Source organism: Fukomys damarensis, unplaced genomic scaffold, assembly GCF_012274545.1.
Source record: "Fukomys damarensis isolate Sample0158 unplaced genomic scaffold, DMR_v1.0_HiC HiC_scaffold_17, whole genome shotgun sequence".
Classification (NCBI taxonomy): Eukaryota; Metazoa; Chordata; class Mammalia; order Rodentia; family Bathyergidae; genus Fukomys; species Fukomys damarensis.
Window position 1 is genome coordinate 31,869,748 of NW_022900929.1, and position 21,083 is coordinate 31,890,830.

Consider the following 21,083-nt stretch of genomic DNA (forward strand, 5'->3'; position numbering starts at 1 on the left):
GACTGCTGCATAAGGTAGTGATGCAATGATTGAAGGATATCTGTGCCTGCATATTCCAGTTTCAAAGAAATTTAATATTATTTACACAGTTAAGGAACAGGTGATACATTTTCATTTGTTAGAAACGTCTTTATAATAAAATAGATTTTAAATTCTGTGTATGTCATTACTGCTAAGGAAATCTTAGCCCTTGTCTGCCTTAAATCTGAATTTACTATAATTATTGCTGTGTAGTCAGGCCTTATGTTAATTCACCAACTCATTTAAGTCCTCCTGTTTTACACTTAAGTCTACAGAGCCAAGGATCCTATTTCCTATAGAATTTTTTTTTTGCTCTGGTTGTGGTAATTGGGACAAAAAAAGATGAACCCACAAATCTTATTAAATCACTTAGGACAAATAAAGATCCCAGTTTATCCTTATAACCATAACCTGAGTTGTAGGATCCATTATCCAAATAAATAGTTCTTTATAGTACTTAATTAGGCCTTAGTATCTAAACAAAATAATTTCCCAAAAAAATAAAATAGCCTTGTAGCTGCTTTGTTGCTCTGGTGACATTATTAACAACCTAGAACATCACTTGTTTTAAAGCTGTAACTACACCAAGCGTTGATTAAACTTTAGGAAGTATATAGCTAACTTTAGTCCCAAGAGCTGTGTTCTGCGCTCTCCAAAAATATCTCTTGGGATATAACACAAAATTTAAGTCCTCACAATAGTAATTTTATTAAATTAGTTACTTTATAAAACATTGCAGATGTCATAATTGTGAACACAACAATTTACCAAACTGTAGTTAACTGGTGCAGTTTGCTGAGCATGTTTTATAAAGGAAAGGAAATGCCACAACCCTGTTAAAGTTGTTCCACTGCAGCCTAGAAGAACAAAAGAGATTTGTTTCTCAGATACTTGAATCAGGTAGTTTCCCTCCCCCTTCTGAAGCATGCCATCAGTCGAAATAGTGTAATAAATTAAAAACTAGATGGTCTATACACGCAGCAGATTCCACAGTTAACTACTGTACTGCAATAATGGAGAGGTTTACCTTCTTCAGCTTCAAAGTTGGAGGGTTTTGGTCATTTAATTTTTAAGTATCTTCACTCTGAGATAAGCAGTCTTCTTCACAATGGATTTTAATATCCTCACGCTCAATTTTAAGACAAAGCAATTTTAATACTAGGTGCACACCACATGCCCTTGCTGCAAACTGCTTTTCTTGACAAGTTATGAAGTAGTTCAAGGAGGTATGGTTAAGGCTGTATTACTGAATGGTGCTGGTAAATACTATGCGATTTTTTTGTCATGTTGCAACCTTTGTTTCCAATTTAGTGAATGCTGCTATGGAATAAGATAGCAACAGTAACAACATTATTAGATCATTTTTAAACTATGATTTAGTAGCAACTGAGGTTCCCGATTTTAACCCCTTGGCAGCAAGATCCAAGTTCCCTCATTTGCACATTAGCACCTAAGTGTCAAGGGGTTGAGTAACCAGCACAAAAGATACTGCACTTCTGATTGTAGCATTTGGCAGAACTGAAAGGAAAGGAAGTTGTGCTACATGTTGAAGGGATTGTGGGCAACAGAAAGAAGACACCAGGAGAAGATAAAATGTCACATGAAGTCTTCATAGTCTTGTACATATCCTCCATCATAACCACCATAATCTGCCAGATCGTCTTTCATGGTGGCCTTTAATCCCCCTCCAGGAACCACACCTTTCTTCTTCTTTTTTGCTTTGCTTTGCTAAGGATAAGAGAGAGAGTTGACTCATGAGACTTATCTGCTACTGTCATTTCATCTGGTATAGCAACACTTCTACAGATGCCAGAGCCTCTGGTCCCAGAAAAGCTGTTCTTTAAGGGACATCTCAAGCCTAAACTACAGTGATTTCTGTTAACTCAGCAAGAAGCATTGCCGAGATGTCCCTAAACAAAAAGGAGTGATGGCACCTGCGCTCCTATCCCAGCTCTGATGACACTGGTGCACTGCTGGGTTTTGTGTTTCTCTGCAGCACTTGGCCCTTTCTGTGTTGTTCTATTGTGACACAGGGCATGGCTACTACACCATTAAGGTGGCTCAGTCTTTGATCCTCCAGGCTCAGCATCCCAGAGTACTAGGATTACAGATATGCACCACCACACTGGGAGAACTGCTTGACTCTTAAATATGACCCAGTCTCTACATCTACTGAGAATATTCCACCCAGAACTAACCCTAATGGAATAAGCACTTCCCTACAGTTTCCTCTTACCTTCTCTTGCTTCTGTTTTTCACTGCAAAGCACAGTCAATGAATTCGTAATCTTTTTCAAGTCATCAATTTCCATCAAAAAAAAAAAAAAAAAAAAAAAAAAAACATCCACAACATCTGAAGTTTTAAGCATTTTGCGACATTAAAACAAAATAGGTATCCTTTCAAGTGCTTTGAGATTCCTAACTTATCCATCATTAAACTGTAATTCTGAAGCTGGTGTGATGGCACCAGTAATCCCACACTGGAGAGGATGAGGCAGGTGGATTGCCACGTTTGAGGCCAGCCTGAGTTCAAGGTCAAACTAACTACACAGTGAGACCCTGTCTCAAACCAACAAAAAAAATCTTTATTTTGAAATGACTAAACTTTTCTTTTTAAATATTAAGGTGATAAGGAATTCTTTCTATGGCCTGGATCACAGATCAAAACTATTTAAATTTAAATGGTAAACTCAGTAACAAAAATTTAACTTTACACAAACTAATCAAAAATTACAGTGTTATAGCCAGGCATGGTGGTACACACCTGAAGTCCTAGCACTTGGGAGGCTGAGGCAAGAGGATCGCCATGAGTTCAGAGCCAGCCTGGATTACACAGTGAATTCAACAACAGCCAGAACTGCAAGGCAAGACCAAATCTCAAAAAACAATTAAATTTAAAAAATTATTATAGTGAAACATGGTAAGACCATCTCAACTCCCCGCTAAAAGTTATTAAAATTTAAAAAAAGTTATAGTAAAAGACACCTCTATTTTCTTGCCACTTTTGCAAGCAGTTCTAGAAGACTCTTGTTTTCACAAGGTGTGATCAAAAAATACAGTGAATGCTGCTCCCAAGTACCATTCAATGGAAAGGCTGGCTTGCAGAAATATTACTGTGTCCTTAATTCACCAGATCTAGCAGTATTACTTCTGTCTCTTCTCCAAAGTCAAAATAACCATAAAAGAATGATGGGTAAGTGTGTTTGAAGTGAAGATGACTATTCTAAAGGGAATTAATAGCAATGTGTCTTTCACTATACTAATTTTTTGGGTTTTTTTTTGTGTGCTTTGTTTTTGTTTTCTGAGATAGGGTCTTACCACTGTGTAATCAAGCTGGCCCTGAACTCATCACGTAGCCCAGGCAGGGCCCGGGGGTTTGAGCTCAGTGGTGCCACTGCCTGCCTTGCAAGCACAAAGACCTGAGTTTGATCCCTGGTACCAAAAAAGAAAATCATATAGCTCAGACTAGCCTCAAACTCGTGGTGATCCTCCTGCCCCAGCCTCCCAAATGCTGGGATTACAGACATGCATCACCAAGCCCAGCTCACTATAATAAAAATTTTTTAATTTGAACATTTATTTTCTTTTTTGTATCACGTCATGTATAATGACCTGTAATTACCAGCACGCCATAGCTTAACCACAGAGAAACTTGTTTATAGCTCACAATGCTTCCTTCCTTACCATGCCCATACATACCCTGAATGCTCAGTGAGGAGAGCAGCTAAGTGAATGTGGAATGATTTTTTTGGGGGGTGGGGGAGACAGTGTCGCAATCCAGAATGTCCTCAAAACTCCCCATTGCTGGAGATACAGGTGTTCACTGCCATTCTCAGTGACAATTTTTTTTCCCCAGTAGTAAGGATCAAAGCGGGGGGCACTCTACTACATATACTGTGCTACACCCCCAGCCCTTTCTTTAACTCTTTATTTTGAGACAGAGTCTTGCTAAATTGCCCTGGTGGCACTTGAATTTGCCATCCTTCTGTCTCAGCCTCCTTCAGTGCTGGAATTACAGGCCCTGTGTGACCAATTCCATCTCTTAATTCTTAAACCTGCAGGTGACAACCCCTATTTTCAGGAGTCACCATTTTCTAGCACAGGAGCTAGAATAAAAAGTTATTATCTCAGTGTACTCCAATGACAGACCTGTTTAAAAAAACAAACGAACAGCCCTCCCACTTTTTTAAGGGTCTTGCTATGTGGTCCAGACTAGACTTGAACTCATTTCATAGCACAGGCTGACTTCAAACTTGTGGCAAGTTTGCCTGCCTCAGCCTCCTGAGTGCTGACTAGAAAAACCTAATTTTAACCAATTATATAAGATTCTTTTTTTCTCAATCGTACAAACAGCATATACTGGCAAAACCACTCCTTTCCACATTAATACTATACCACCCAAGACTATCATACCCATATATGCAACCCTTAAGTGTGTGACTGCAGGGTGTGACACCATAGCCACCTAGCCCCAGAGAATGTCACAGCTGTCGGGCAACCTGTACCTTATCTTAGGCTTTCTCATCATAAAATATGTGAAGTCTCAGCCATCTCTACAATCCTACAAGTCCAGAGACCACTTCCCCCAAGATATTTCGTAATCACTTTCTGGAGATTAGAAAAAAAGAATAAACTGGTGTTTCATCAGCTATGTTGGCTACAAGCCCAGATGTCTGTCTGTCTGGAAAGCTTTGAGACCATACTCTTAAGTGAAATAAATCGGACATTCAAGTTTAAATACCAAATTGTTTCTCTGGCATGAGAAACCAAAAGTGGAAATAAGGACTGAAATGTATAATGGATGTTGGGAATGGGAAGAAAATGTTCAAACAGGAAGGGAAATGAAGGGAGAAAGGAAGGGATAAGAAAAAAGTGAAGCTAGAAGGAAAAAATGGAAACAAAGCTTCTGTACATGGAGGTGGGGTAAGGGAGTAAAAATTATTAAAAAAAAAAAAAAAAAGTGGGCTGGGGATGTAGCCTGGGAAGCAGAAGGTCCTGAGTTCAATCCCCCACCATCTACTGAAACAAAACAAAACAAAAACAATAAAACAAGGTAGCCTGCCCTACTGTCCTCAAAAAACCCAACACTCACACTAACTGCACATGCTAATTAATTACTAAAGAGCAACTCCTGCCAAGGCATCGTGGCACATGCCTGTAATCCCAGCACTTGGAAAACTTAGACAACCTGAACTGCATAGCGAGACCGTCTCCTCCCACAAAAAAAGTCCTGAGTCTGTACTAATCCATCAAAAGGCAAAAACAAATCCCAACACTCCTGTGGATGTCCTTACTAAATTAGCCACAGGGGACGGGCATGGTGGTGCACCCCTGTAGTTCCAGCACTTGGGAGGCTGAGGCAGAAGGATCGCTATGAGTTCGAGACCACCCTGGGCTCCATAATGAGTTCCAGGTCAGTCTCAACTACACAGTGAGACCCTGTCTCAAAAAAAAAAAAAAACCAAAACAAAACTAATTAGCCACAGGGGCCAGAGATTAAAATTACTTACATGAAATACACACATCTCGAACTAAGGCTTCCAAAAAACTGGCATAATACAGTGACTTTTCATATTGAGTAATTTTATCTTTTAGTAACTTTCCAAACTCCATGAAATCATCTCTTGAAGATGGATTCATAGCATCTATTCCATAAACTGTATTATTAACACCTGCAAAAAAGAAGCACTGAAAATATTAGAAAGTTAAAAGGGTTGTTTAGATGTTTATAAACCAAATAGCTATATAAATAACCCTATTACTTCATTCCAAAACAAGGGTACTTAACTTGGGCTACTGGATTCCTTGAACAGAATTTAGGTAATCTGTGAACTTGAGAAAACACTTATATCTTGATTTTTTTTATACTCTAAAATTTAGCATTTCCTTTGCTTTTTAATACAGGTAGCAGGTAACAACAGGTAAAAAATTACAGTGGCAGCAGCAAAATGACTTTACTAGCAGAGACCACAGATACTTTCATACCACACTACAGTTGCTGCAGATACTCCTTCCTCTGATATTTTTCAGTAATCACTATATTCAAAATATTTATTAGGGGGCCGGGGATTTAGCTCAATGGTTCTGCCACCTGCCTTGAAAGCACAAGGTCCCAAGTTGGATACCCAGTACCGCACCCCCACAAAAAAAAAGAAAAACACAAGTATGTTTCTATAGGCTTCCCTATGTCAAGTAAATTAGTTAATATTAGATTCAGCATTTTAGTCTGAGAAACAATGGTAAAATCCTATAACCAATGACTATATGAATATATACTGCTTTTACTTTTCTCTACCCCCATACCAGGGATCAAACTCAGGACCTTGCACTTGTGAGGCAGTACCTGCAAGTGCCCTAATTTTACTTTTTAATCTGTTAACTGGTGTTCCATGCTAGGCTTTATGTACATCACATAAATTCACCTTCTTAATAGGTACACGGGCAGCTTTTACCATCCAGTGAAGACACAGAACAATGGCCAAGTACCCTCCAATGAGAAGAGTATTTTAGGACCTGCCAAACAACAGGGCACCCGCTGCTGTGGCAAGATGAGGCCCCACTTCCCCAAGGAGGGGGAATGACTACTAAGCCAGCCTCTTACTGCATGGTAGCGAATGGGGGCTGAGTGAGGTCAGAGCAGCTACCCCCAAGGTGGTGAACTTATGGCATGGGCGATGCAGCAGGCACACAGAACCTTCTCTGCTGGCATGCCAGCCAACTGTATGAGCTGTTTTTTCTAAACTAAAACCTCAGTATTCAAATTTAATTACAGGGCCAAGAATTTAGCTCAGTGGTGCTGCCACAATTACTTCTTTTAAAAATCTTTTGATACTCCAAACAATTATTCAAAATCATGTGCCTCCATTCTACCTTCTCAAGAAAGTACACAGAAACTAAAACTGCTTTCTGATATCTAAATTAGACACACTATCTTGTTTCCTTTAAAGACAATGTCTTCTGAATTTCACAACTAGTAAGACTTAACGGAGCTTTCATTTGGTACAATGTAATTACACACCCCCTTACCAAAAGTTTCTTTTGCTAATTCAAGGTCTGACTCTTCCTGTAATTTCTTTAGCCGAAGTTTATCTGCTAATTGTTCTTCCAGTGTCAGCACTTTAGGTTCTTCAGGTTCCTCTAACTAAAATGAAATGGAATAGAAGCATTAGAGGACTGGAATTATGATGGACTCAATACATTTCTGGTCCTGGGGATTGAACCCGGTACATCCTGAGGTGTTCCCCCACCACCCCGTCACTTTATTTTCAGACAGTCTATGAATTGCCCAAGTGAAACTAGAACTATGATCCTCCTTCCTCAGGCTACCAAGCATTGGGTTTACAGGAATGTGTCACAGGGCTTGGCTTACACTTTAGATATTCTTAATCCAACTGTACAGATAAAAAACCAGAGCCAGAGGCATTGAACAATCAGCCCACAATAACAGAACCTAATAATGTAACAAAAGTGAAATGTGAACCCAAGACCAGGTTTTTAACTAACAGGTATTGAACCCAGGAAGTGCTAAAGTATACTTCTCTTTTTCTTTTTGTATTTTGAGAAAGGGTTTCGCCAAATTACCCAGGCTGGGCTTGAACTTACAATTCTCCTGCCTCAGGCTTCCAAGTGCTGGGATTAAAGGCATGTGCTACCACACTTGGCTCTATACACTTTCTTTTTAGAAATAAGGAACTAAGCTTATGGACAAGGGAAAAAGACAATCTCACATACTGCTACTACAAAGACTATCCTGGAAAAATTTTCTAGGGTAATGTAATATGGGAGCTGTAAATTCAGCTCAGTACTAGATCACTTGCCTAGCATGAGTGAAATACTGAGTTTAAACCTCAGCATGGGGGGGATAAAAAAAAATTATATGCTTTAATCAAGTAATTCGATTTCTAGGTATTTATCTTAGGGACATCTAAGATGCACACAAATACTTAAGGTCAAGGAAGTATAATTTCAGAAAAATTTATAGATAACCTAAATGTCCAAAAAGAATGGTCCAATAAAGTCTGGCACATCCATCCAACAGTACCATGTAGACATTAATGCCTTCCCACAGGCCTGAACCACTGGCAGTATGTACTGGGTGTGGCAGCATATATCTATAATTGCAGTACTCTGGGAAGCAGAGGCAGAAGGACTGCAAGCTCCATCCCAGTCTGGACAACTCAGTAAGACCTTATCTCTAAATAATAAAAAAGGACTAAGGATGTAACTCAGTGTGAAGATCTTAGATTCTTCCCCTGTATACCTACATACCTTCCACCCACCAAATGATAATACATACATATTTATTTACTGAAGTATTTACCAAAGAAATAACTGATCAAAAATTGAACTATCCATCAATAGGGAACTAGTAAAATAAGTTATAGGAATAGGAATAAGTCTAGGAAATAGATATAGCTATCAAAAGGAGAATCAACCAGAAACTAAAGAAAACCATTTACAGGAGGCTACAAGGAGTAGGTAGAAGATTGGATGGATGCCTAAAACATCCCTTGTCAGTTTTAAGGTATAACTGACAAACTGTATATGGCTACAGTATACAACATATTTTATATATATATATGTATGTACACACACTGTGAAATAATTAAATCAAGCTAATCAGTATATTCATCACCTCATATATTTTGTATGATGAGTATATTTAAGACCTTTTCAGGCTGAGGATTTAGCTCAGTGGTGCCACCGCCTGACTCCCAAGTGCAAGGTCCCAAGTTCAATCACCAAAAGACCTGTTCTCATATGAGACTTTTCCGAATATTGCATGTTTGTATAGTTTTGATTTCTAAACATTTATGTTCAAAAGTAAATGCAAAAGGAAACAAATTGAAAACAAATCTCTCTAAAATAGATACCAAATAACACAGAGAAAATATTCAAATGATTTTAGGATGTATCCTAAGTAAGATATCCTACATACAAAAGAACTGCAAAGGAATCCTAAACTTCATTCAGTAGCATTATATAATAACATTACTATTGTTGAAAAAAGCAAACAATTACTAATTTATTAGAAACCAGAATTTTCAATATAAGAGAAAGTACTGATATGGACTAGTGAACACACACACACACACACACACACACACACACACACACACACACACAATCTTCAGTTCATGAAAGGGGTTAGAGAAAGTACTGATATGGACTAGTGAACACACACACACACACACACACACACACACACACACAATCTTCAGTTCATGAAAGGGGCTTTCAAAGGTAAGGTTACCCCAATAGCAGTACTCATAGTTTCTAAATACCATTTTCATCTCAAAATAACATTAGTGAAGTGGCTGACTTCAAGACTGAAGAAGAGTTTATCAGGTAAGCCTGATACTCACTGTATATACCAGAAACAAGGAAGCTTTCAAAGACTAATGGGGTTCTGTCAAAAAAGTGAATACAGGAGTCAACTACAGTGGCACATGCCTATAAGCCCAGCACTCTGAGAGGCTGAGGCAAAAGGAACATGAGTCTGATGCTGGCCTGACCAACTTAGCCATTAGCAAACTGCTCTCTAATAAAAAATTTTAGAGGTAGGGATGTAGTTCAGGGTGAAGGCCCTGGATTCAATCCTCATTACCACAAAAAAAAAAAAAAAAAAAAAAAAAAAAAAAAAAAAAAGATGAACAAGGGAACCAGTTTAACGGAATTCCTACTGGCCAATGTTGAAATAATTTAAGCATCAAACAAATAGTCATTTTATCTGGGTACAACACAATGAATTTACAAAAATCTGTTAATTTCTTAAATACTTTTAAAAAAAAGATTTCAGATGCCTGCTCCAAAATAATCAAAAACAAAAACATTTATACAGTAGATAGACTAGAAATGAATACTTTTATTTCACTTCACATGTACCCTACAGATAATCAAGATAATCATGACTAGAAAATCGTTGACTGTATTCACCGAGCAATCATGACTATTCCTGAATGTCTGTGAAAACTTAAAATGCATTCTAATAATAAAGCTTATATGTTCTGTTTCTGAAAAAACCATAATCAATCTCTTTGGGGATTGCTCTATCTTATGGAAGCCACTCATAGTCTTTACCGAAACCTTCAAATTGTAACGTAATATATGCAGCCTAATAGACACTACAGCACTACTGATATAAGAATTCTGTACATTGGCCAGGGATGTAGCTCAATGGCACCGTGCCTGCCTGGCAAGCACAAGTCCTGAGTTTGATCCCCAGTACCCAAAAAAATAAGAATTCTGTATGTACTCATACCTTAAAAAATGAACAGTACATACCCTCTTTTTAATTTCTTCCTGCCTTTTCTTCTGTTGCCGTTCTTTCTCTTTTATCTTCTCTGCTATTTTTTTCTTTTCTGAAATTTTTATTTCTGAAAAGTAAAGAAATATTTCACAATTATTGACTACTCTCCAATTATACTGAACACATGTCAGTTTACGGGTGAGACAGTCATTAACTGAATATTTGAAGAGACCACACTTTTCCCAACTTTCACATTCATGCAGTGATGTCCTGGAAAGTAAGAGTGGGAAAGAACTAGGGTTCTTCCTTTTTCTCTCTAATATGAGCCGTAGGATCTAAACATTGCCATAAACCCCACCATACCATCTTGTAAACAAGACTGAGATCACTCAATTGTAATATCACATTCTCTACTCTCTCCTACCAGCAATCAATACCCAGCACATAAAAAGAAATACCACAGGTATCAAAAGAGAAGAAAAGGGGATTGGAAAGATGATTGGTTTCAAAGACAGCAACATTTTCAATTTTGTGAGCATTTTGTAATTTAACCTAAGCACCAAATGCCAACCAATATATAAACCAAGAACAGAGGAGCACCAGTAGCTCACCTGGTTTTACTTCCGCTTCCTCTTTTTTGTCCTCTTCATCATCATCCCAGTTATCCTAGAGAAAAGGACCTTTGTTAAAAATTCTTGCAAGTTTGTAAATTTTCCATGTGATATTGTCAACTTGTCTCCCTACAAACAAGCCTGTTAATATTTTTATATTTCAGCACTGCACTAATTAATAAATTAATGGAACTAACATTTCAATACTATTAAGCCCCCTGATTAAGAGCTATCTTTCCATTTGTTTGCATCTACTTTTATACCCTTCAGGAGTATTGTAAATTAAGTTTTTAAGTGACTTTAAACATTTCTATTTACATTTTTAATTTAAATATTTGATAACTTCCTAAATTGTTTTTATAAATAGGGCTTTTGGGGGAGGTTTTCCCCTAACAAGCCCTCTAATTGAGTCAGGTGTGGGGGCGCACACACTTTTAACTCGGAAGGTTAAAACAGGAGGATAGCCTCAATTTCAAGGCCAGCTTGCACTGCAAAGCAAAAACAAATAAAACATCCTTTAAATATGTGATAGAAGAGCTACTGGTTTTCGTATGTTAATTTTGTATCTTGTTACCTTACTGAATTCATCACTTCAGTTAAATCTATTAGTTATTCTTCAGAACGTTTCTAAAACACACAGGTCAAACATTCCTAAATCTGAAAGCTTTTGAGGGCCACATGAAGCCAAAAGTAATAATTTTATGCTGGCCTCACTGACAGACTACAGTCAAAACAATTACCTTCGATGTGTATAAATTATATATAACATATAAAAGAACTTCATGTTTAATCTGGGTCCCATCCCTAAGACATCTCATTATGTACATGCAGATATTCCAAAATCTGAAAAAAAAAAATCCAGAAATCAAACACTTCTGACACCCAGCATGTCAGACAGGGACACTTAGTCTGCACCACAGTTAGCTACAAACAAAAGACAGCTGCTGACTCTTCACCAGTTCTGCTTCCACAACTTTCTCTTATCTAATGGCACTTTCTAAACCCCTAAGTGCAATGCTGAATAGCAAGCAGATATAAGAAGCATACTTGCCTTATCCCTCTGTTAATGAAATCCCCCACATTACCCAAAGTCCTATGCTACACACTGTACCAATTTATCAATCATTTCCTCTAGTACTCACCCACATGTTCTTCTAGAATATACTTCGTTTTTTCAATTTAGAGCCCTAATCTAAAATGTGAAAAAAAAAAAGTGGAGTTTTGCCCATAGTTATGATGTAAAGCACTGCTATCTCTTTGGTGTTCTGTCTTGTTTACAATAACTAGGGTCTGAATCTAGGGTCTTTGCACTCAGCTACAACATTTTTTTCTTTCTTTTAAGTTTTGCAATGGTCCCGGTGAGTGGCTAAACTGCCCAGGCTGGACTTGAATTTACGATCCTTCTACCTCAGCCTTGAGCAGCTGCCGGTGTGTGTCACATTAAGAGCGTGAGGATTTAGGGTTACAGGCCTATGTCACCACACACAGCTAATCTTATACATTCCAAATGGTTAGTCAGTCAGTGGCTCTGTATAATTCTTTCTTTTATTTTGGTCCCAGGGATCCAACTTGGATCCTTGTACTTGTGAGGCAAGTGGTGGAGCCACTGAGCTCAATCCCCAGCCCTGGTATAATTCATTTTTAAAAATGCCTCTTTGTGAAAGCTTTGCCCTTTGTTTTGTATAAGACTCTTTTTTTGCCTATGATGTGTACTTTGAGTAACATTTTGGCCATTCTTTCTAGATCATGATACATGGCATACTATTGTTATTCTCTATTTTGTTATGAAATTGTTTTTTGTTCACAGAAGTATATTTCATATCTTCCTTATTAATATCTACTTGTATTACATTTTTTTAAAGAACAAAAAAAGAAAAAAATTCCTATTTGCCTCCTGATTTACCACGCACTAAATTTTCCTGAGTACTTGGTCTATTTCCAGGCTCTCTATCCCATCCCACCATCCCATGTCTCTTCAGGTATGAGTGTCACTCTGTTCTGATGATAGGCTTCCCCTCCATTCCCTCACGCCTGGGGATAGAGCCCAGGGATGCTTTACCAAAGGTACATTCCAGCCTTTTTCATCTTGAGAAAGAGTCTTATGAAGTGCCTAGACTGCCCTCAAATTTGTAATCTTCCTGCCTCAGCCTCTTGAATAGCTGCAATTACAGATACATGTCATCATGTAAAACTATGCTTGTAGGTTTTTAGATTTCTTAATGATTTCCTGACCATTCCTGCATGTTTGTTTTTTATATGAACCTTTATATCAACTTATCTAATTCTATAAAAAAGCTTCATTAGCAGTTAAAATATGATAACAACAACAACAACAAAAAAAAAGACAACAAAGTCAAAACAATCAGCCTTAAAAAGTGATTCAGAAGGCAGGCCGGGGATTTAGCTCAGTGGTTCTGCCACCTGCCTCACAAGCACAAGGTCCCAAGTCTGATATCCGGTACCAAAAAAAAGTGATTCAGAGTTGTTTGAAATAAAAGTTTGAAAGAATATTATACTTCTTTCTTTACTAAAAAAAAAAATCCCATCCTTTGTCTTGCCAGTGGGGTTATTTCAAGCAATATTCCATACGATAGAACACTGGTTAATCAAATAAATATGTACTTAAGTCCAGTATCAAAGAAGAGTCAAGAGAGCTGATTAAACCTTTATGGATCCACTCCCTAAGCTAGACAGGACTCCTTGAGGTAGGTCTCTATACCTAAATCAACTGCTGGCTCCCTATAATTCAGAAAATTCAATTTTAATAAGGACACAGCCCTGTATTTAAATAGGGCTTTAATCTATAGTAACATGGACATCATCTCACCAAGCATCAGGCACACTATGACGTGACATTTGAAGCTGAGCCACAGCATGACAGATGCCAAGCCAAGAGGCCCTGACACTACTAGAAGAAGCAAAAAGTGACTAATGTACCATAACTATGACACCAAGCTTATGGCTTTATAGCAAGAGATCATAAACCTAAATTAATCTAGGTAAACTAAGCCTTGCATTCTCAAAGCTTCATAAATCCATCAAAAAAATTAAATACCCAACACTGTATCCTGATAAAGGCTGCCATAAGGTCTGCAAACAGAGGGGGAAGAATTTTATACAAAATTACATTTTTTATCATCTTATCTGACAATTTAACTCATGGTTCAGTTTTAACTTACAAACAAACCAATCAGTCATTATTTGGATTATAAAAACTACTTGCATTAGAAATTAGAGATCAGACCAGGTGTGGTGGTGGATGCCTGTAGTCTCAGGAGGCTGAGGCAGGAGGACTGCTGTGAGTTTTGAGGCCAACCTGGGCGACATAGTTCAAAATCAGCCTGAACTACATAGGGAGACTGTCTCAAAAAAAAAAAAAAAAAAAAGATCTAATGTTTGTATCATGTCATTGGTTTGTTAAGTGCTTTATCAAAAACATTGTACTACAAGGGGACTGACCAGCTAAAATTAAAGCTAACACGAGAGATTTTTGTTGTTGGTTTAATCTCCCCTAGAATCACAAGGACTCAACAAAAAGAAGAGGAAGACTAGATCTATGATATACTATTTAGGCAGTGCTTTGGACAGGAGGAGCATGGGCCTACCTCCAGGGAACATCTATTCACAACCCCCTAATAATAGGGAGAGCAGCAGTAATAGGCAGCGCTTACTGTGTGGTCACTGTGTACCAGGTACTATGCAAAGAGCTTTTTATATGTAGTACATGATTAATCCTCACAATAGTTCTAAAAGTATGGTAGCATTATTCACATTTTACAGATAAGGAAACTAAGCCTAGAAAAAGCCATCAATAATCTCAGTAAAATACAATGAAAGGACCTGTTCAGAATGGCCTAAAGTTTCTTTACGTTATAGGAGTATAATTTCTTCTCTAAGTCCTGAAATATAAAATATCTGAGAGCTGACTCTTCACTAATTAGTTCTAGAGTAAACGCTCCTAGAATCACAGGGAATCTAAAAAAAAAACAAGTTATAGTACATGCTAAAAAGACACATCCAGATTCAGCTGTATCAGTTACCCACCTTCACAATATCAAACTGCCTCAAATGGTTTTCTACAGATTTTAAGAAACCCAAGGCCAAAGGGGGAAAAATATGGCTGAAAATCATAAGCATCTCCACTGTAATACCTTCAACACAGAGACACCAACAGAGGAACATTTCTGTTCAATGTTGATGTGCCCCACTCACATCACTGCTCTCTCACAGTACAGCCTTCTCACCAATTCTATGTCCAATCTCTTATCATTGCCCTTGGTTTCCCCCATCAAAATGTAAACCTAGCTGGGCATGGTGGCGCACGCCTGTAATCCCAGCACTCAGGAAGCAGAGGCAGGAGGATCACTGTGAGTTCAAGACCAGCCTGGGCTACACAGTGAGTTCCAGGTCAGTCTCAACTACATAGTGAGACCCTGTCTCAAAAAAAAAAAAAAGTAAACCTAGCCAGGCATGGTGGGCCATGCTTATACTTCCAGCACTCAGAAGGCTGCAGCAGCAGGACTGCCATAAGTTCAAGGCCAGCCTGGGCTATGTAGTGAATTCAAGGCCAGCCTGAACTACATAGCAAGATCCTGTCTCAATAAACAAAACAAAGAAACATAAACCTTATCCAGATTCCCATTAATACAGACACAACTAGAAATTCTCCATTACAGAATGGTTTTTAATAGCAAAAGCAGTAGTTCCTAGCAAGAGTCATGATCTGGACCTCATTCCATAAAAAGACTACAAAAGGCACGCCTTGCCTGTCACTCTCACCCCAAAGTGCCCGCAACAAGCCTGCCCTGAAGTGACTACCAAATGAGCACTGAGTCCTTAAATTCAGCACAATGATGTCAGCAAAAATGACAGTCGCACCTACAACTACAATTGTAATCATAGAAGGCAGCTAGGTAGTTGTCCCTATTTCCTCAGTTATGAAACTAGCAGGTGCCTAAAAATAGATGTAAGCATGAACACCTGCCATAATGCTTCAGGAAAATCTGCCTGATTTTCTATAAACACTAGCATTTTGTAAATTGCTGGCAAAAAAAAAAAAAAAAAAAAAAATTAGATAAATACAAAAAGAGTTCCTAGAAAAATAACTAAAATTAACACAAAATAGGTAGTCGGTCTATAACCCACTTCAAAACTACCCTAAATGATTATCTGGCTCAACAAACTACTTGTCCATAATCAGTTAAAAGCCCCTTTCAGAATTATTTTCAGTAGCCTATAAATCTTGACTATGATATCCAATTCATCTCCAAGAGAATCTTCTAGACTGCTTTCCTAAAATAGTGATGCACGCCTGTAATCTAGCATCTGGGCATCTGAGGCAGGAAGACTGCAGTGAGTTTGAGGCCAGCCTAGGCTACACAGTGAGCCCAAGGCCAGCCTGAACTACACAGTGAGACCCTGTCTCAAAAAGCAAAACAAAACAGGGACCAGGGACTTAGCTCAGTGGTACTGAACCTGCCTCACAAATGCCAAGGTCTTGAGTTCAATTCCTGGTACCAAAAACAAACAAAAAAATTTTTTTAATAAAATAGCTTCTTGAGAATAGAGGCTCTCTACCCTATCTGAAGCTAAGGAAAGAGGATTCTAGGTTTGAGTCTTGTCTAACTAAGTCAAGTCTAAGTCTGGGCAACTTGGCAACCTGTCTCAAAATTTTTATAAAAAGGGCTGGCGGGCCAGGATATATAGCTCAGCAGCAAAGCATTTGCGTGGTAGAGTCAAGGTCCTGAGCTCAATCCCTGGTACCTAAAAAATAAAATTTAAAAAGGGTTGGGGATAGAACTCTTTGTGAAGGATCTGGGTTTGATTCCCAGTAGCAGAAAACCAACAACAAAAAATCTAGACTAGAGCCAGGGATTTGGCTCAGTGGTGCTGCCTGCCTACCAAGCGCAAGGTCCATAGTTCGATTCCCAGTTCCCCCGCCAAAACACCCAAGCTATTTATAATTACTAGCTGATCCATATCTTTGCCTTGCAAATATACACTAAACATCATTCAAACCATTTCTCTAAAATGGCTGCTTTTCAAATTGAAACTTATTTCCTATGTGCATGCTATTAAAAAAAAATCTTAAATGCTTTCTTTTTATTTCTAATAATGCAGCCAGCAGCAGGTTGGTTGTGTGCTTCTATAATATGCAACTACAGAATACCACATATGTGAGAACACATTTTTTTGAGTTTTTTTCTATTTTGTTTTGTTTTTCTTGGAACCGAGGAGTGAACTCAGGACCTTGCACTTTAAAGGCAGACAGCAGAACCACTGAGCTAAATCCCCTGCCCCAGAACACACTTATGGCTTAAAATTCTTTCCAGTTTAAGCAAAAGTAGCTTCAGCTGGGCATGCTGGCGCACATGTGTAATCTCAACACTCAGGAAGCTGAGTCAGGAGGATCATGGTGAGTTTCAGACCAGCTTAGGCTATATACTGAGTTCAAGGGCAGCCTGAACAGGAGTTTGTTTCAAAAGCAAAACTAAAAATAAATAATTGTTAAATGCTTCCCATTTCAAAACTTGCTAGTTTATAAAAATTGTTAGGCTACTAAAATTATATGATTGAGATTTTTTTTTTTAAATAGGGCTATGGGCCGGGAATGTAGCTCAGTGGTTCCACCGCCTGCCTTGCAAGCACAAGGACCTGAGTTCGATCCCTGGTACCAAGACAAACAAACAAACAAAATAGGGCTAGGATTTAGCACAGTGGTTCTGCTGCCTGCCTCACAAGCACAATGTCCTGAGTTCAATCCCTGGTACCAAAAATAAATAAATAAATAAATAAATAATAATAATCTGGTTAGGAGGGAGTAAAAAGAGATTATAGAGAAAATATGGCCATAAGCTTATTAAACTATTCTCTACATTTCTGTAAATTTGGTTGAAAAAAATCACATCAACACTTCAGATGTGAATTTTCTGGCAAAACGGTCATCTGAAAATTGTAATTTCATACTGCTCCAAAATACAGCGTTCACCAAAAAAATGTACACATACTTTTGCAGTTCACTGTACTAATAAACGCCTGGAAGCTCACAGCCACCACTTTGAACACTACTTGTAATTGTGGAGGCCAAACATCTCATGATGTCTCAATAAATTTAGCATCAAAATATTTACATAAAACGCATGGTCCTGAGTTCAATCCCTAGTACCAAAAATAATATTTACACACGTTTGTCTATTCCTGATGTATACCTTTTTCTGGCAGAATCTATAGATGCTATTCTTCAGAAATGCTGTTTCCAGTGCTTGAAAACATACTCTGACAGATTTCTTAATATTTACACACGTTTGTCTATTCCTGATGTATACCTTTTTCTGGCAGAATCTATAGATGCTTTCTTCAGAAATGCTGTTTCCAGTGCTTGAAAACATACTCTGACAGATTTAATCTATCCATTGGGCAAACAAGCAGGATGAGTCAGGCAGTTTTTAGCTTAGTTCTTTATCATCTCTAAGAAATTCTTTAATAGTTATAAAAGCAAATGCTTGAGACGACTGAACAGCCAGAGGGTTCCTCAAAGCAAAGTCTACATGCTCTTTGAATAATCTGTATTTTTAACTTGTTCTCTTGAAATGATGGAAGACTAGTAAAAATGGAGTAAAAGATGTGTTGTCCCTACTTCCAGTAGGTACTCAATGCCTTTCAATTGTCACACCCTACACATCATTCCAGCAACAGCAAAGGAGTACAGTCATACACACCAAGTGAGCAGTCCCTCCACTGCCTCTGCAGGACGTCAGGATAGTGAAATAGCTAAAAAATAAAAAAATAAAGCCAGGGTGACAGGCAAGTATAATCCCTAGCTCTCATTGCTCTCTTTCTCTTTCATAGACAGGATAGGGAGGTGTCACTGGGGATTGAGGCTAGGGCCTTCAAAGTAGCTACTTTTCCAAATTTTTTTTTTTTTTTTAATTTTGAGACAGCTTCTCCCTAAATTGCTATATTACCCAGGCTGGGCTGGAACTTGTGATCTCCTGCCTCCCACTTGGGATTACAAGTGCGTGACGATGTCTGGCTTAGTTCTCCCCTTTTAGCTGGAAAAAAAAGCCTTGCTTTTTTCCACCATGAATAGTAACAGTTCTACAGTCTTACCACTGCCAAATACTATTTGAGAAGTCAAAGAAAGCAAAATACTAAGTCTACTGAAAAACAGTATATTGACACAAATTATTATAATATCTCAGTTTGCCCTTCACTTCCTAGAACATTACAAATGACACTAAACAGATTCATATATTCATAAAGGCTAAACACCATAAGCTGAAGAACTTAAGCTTTTACACAGTATGCTTTTGAGGACTTTTTAAAAAATTCACGTGTTCCATGTCACAGAAACTAAATCTTATTTGCATTTTCCCACAAAAAAAGAATTCAGAAATTTGTTGATAGAATGATTCACTACACTATCCAAAGCGACCAAATTCAATTCTAGACTGGTAACTTCTGAGCAAGCAAAAGCTTGATAACCATGATCTGCCTAATGAAAACACAAAATTTACAGTAAACACCCTCCTTCTGGCCTTAGGAAATCACAGAACAGCACAAAATGAACCCCAGATACTAGATCTAAACAGCCTAAATATATTCTCCATTAGGAAACAAAACAAAACAAAACACTACTACAGTATAAGAGGATTAAAATTTACTGAATACCAAGTGTGAGAGGTAGCCCCGTTTAACTGTTTAACATAATCCATTTAAAGTGCAAGAAAACCCTCTGGTGCAGATCCTACCATGACCATTTACAGACTGGTAAAGTATAGCCTGTTTTGCATTACAAATCTAGAAAACGTCAAGTCAACATTATAATCCAAGGTCAGTCTGATTCCAAAACCAAGGATTCAAACTACTCTATGGATCCATATTGTGGAAATAAATGGAAATCAGCCAATATTTCAATACAGGAATATAAAGGACAAGTTCAGTTCCCAGGCCCCAAGATTAACTTAAAACTTTATGTGAAATAGAAATTCTCCATTGAAAGTAAAGGGGTAAGATGGTCTCTATAGTCCCTTACAACTTGTAAATCTTTAAAATTAGCTCCAAGTGATCAATTACGTTCATCAGAGTGGGCACCATTTAGACGCCATAATCCCAGTTAACTTCACATTTAGTCTAAACTACTCCATTAAAACAGTTTTCTGGGACTTCTTTCCAGATTAATCTTTTCTTTACATTTGTTAACCTATTCCCAATTTTCATAACAGCTGTCTTACCTGTCACTTCTAAAAGAAAAAGTGAAAGGTCAAATTCGCCATTAAAGGCTCAAAACTAAAAACTGGCTACAATGCTCTACAGTATCTTGTAACAAGGCTTATAACAGGATCCATTCCTGTCTATACAAATGTAAGCTAAGCATCTAAATACTCATAATAACAGTGGTACTCATTTATCAGTTCTATGTGCACACAGCTCACATAATCCCTGAAACTCAGGGTGTTCGGTAAAATGAACAACAGATTTCCCTTCAACAGACCCAGGAAAAAGGTAAAATTCCAAACAGCACTATTAAGTTCACAGTGATTATCTAGCTTAAAACTTTTAACCTAGACTGGAGGCTTTACAGGGTACTCACCAGTTAATTAAAACCAAAAAGAACCATTTTCCATTTCATATAAAATTTCCTCTGGATAAATAAAAATATTTTTAAAAGGTACTTAAAAAAAAAACACACAGACGATAAAGTCATATAATGAGCCCTTGGGAGTTTTCAAAAAACGACATGAATACATTTCAGATTTACAAGGCACCGCCAAAAAATAAACATCGGCTCCTGGTGTACCACCACCACCCAATCCTCAATTTTCCTAGGCGTCGTTCATGTGTAGATGAGTAGCTCTGTCAGCTCTCCTCCTCCACGTTGCTGACCATTAAGTGCTGGTTATCTCAGGGCCCTCAGTTCATCTTCACCAAAGGGGTGGGGGAAGGGAGAACTAAAAGTTATTTTACTAAACTTCTGGTGCAGAAGCCTGAAATTAAACCACAATATTTAACTAGTCTAACCTCTCAAACGAACTCTACAAATGGCCGAGTTACTGTCGCGGGAGTGACGTGACCTCAAAAAGGCAGGGGCTTCCAGACCCGCCATGCGGGATCGCCTGGCCGAGGAGTTTAACTTCCAACTTGCTCGCCCCGGTCCGGGGAGGACGGGCGGCGAGCGGCCGGGGGAGGGCTGCAGTCCCGCGA

At 38.2% G+C, this 21,083-nt stretch overlaps 1 protein-coding gene across 1 annotated transcript; it reads right to left on the bottom strand.

Annotated features, from left to right (window-relative positions):
- Window positions 1-109: 109 nt before the first annotated feature.
- On the bottom strand, window positions 110-19,976 carry Eif3j (eukaryotic translation initiation factor 3 subunit J). Its single transcript, XM_033765285.1, has 9 exons — window positions 19,915-19,976; window positions 18,990-19,039; window positions 18,599-18,696; window positions 10,881-10,935; window positions 10,305-10,396; window positions 7,047-7,161; window positions 5,531-5,692; window positions 2,258-2,331; window positions 110-1,749 (listed from the first exon to the last, which is right to left on the bottom strand). Exons 1-9 carry the CDS (start codon window positions 19,974-19,976, stop codon window positions 1,618-1,620), a joined length of 840 nt encoding a protein of 279 aa, XP_033621176.1. The 3' UTR covers window positions 110-1,617.
- Between the last annotated feature and the right edge of the window lie 1,107 nt (window positions 19,977-21,083).

Excerpts from the sequence above, each read along its gene's own strand:
- Eif3j (XM_033765285.1), bottom strand. The coding sequence starts at position 19,976 with ATGGTGCCCACTCTGATGAACGTAATTGATCACTTGGAGCTAATTTTA. Across the intron at positions 10,397-10,880 it reads GGAAGCGGAAGTAAAACCAG|AAATAAAAATTTCAGAAAAG; the intron begins GTGAGCTACTGG and ends TTTACTTTTCAG. Across the intron at positions 7,162-10,304 it reads AGGAAGAAATTAAAAAGAGG|TTAGAGGAACCTGAAGAACC; the intron begins GTATGTACTGTT and ends ATTTCATTTTAG.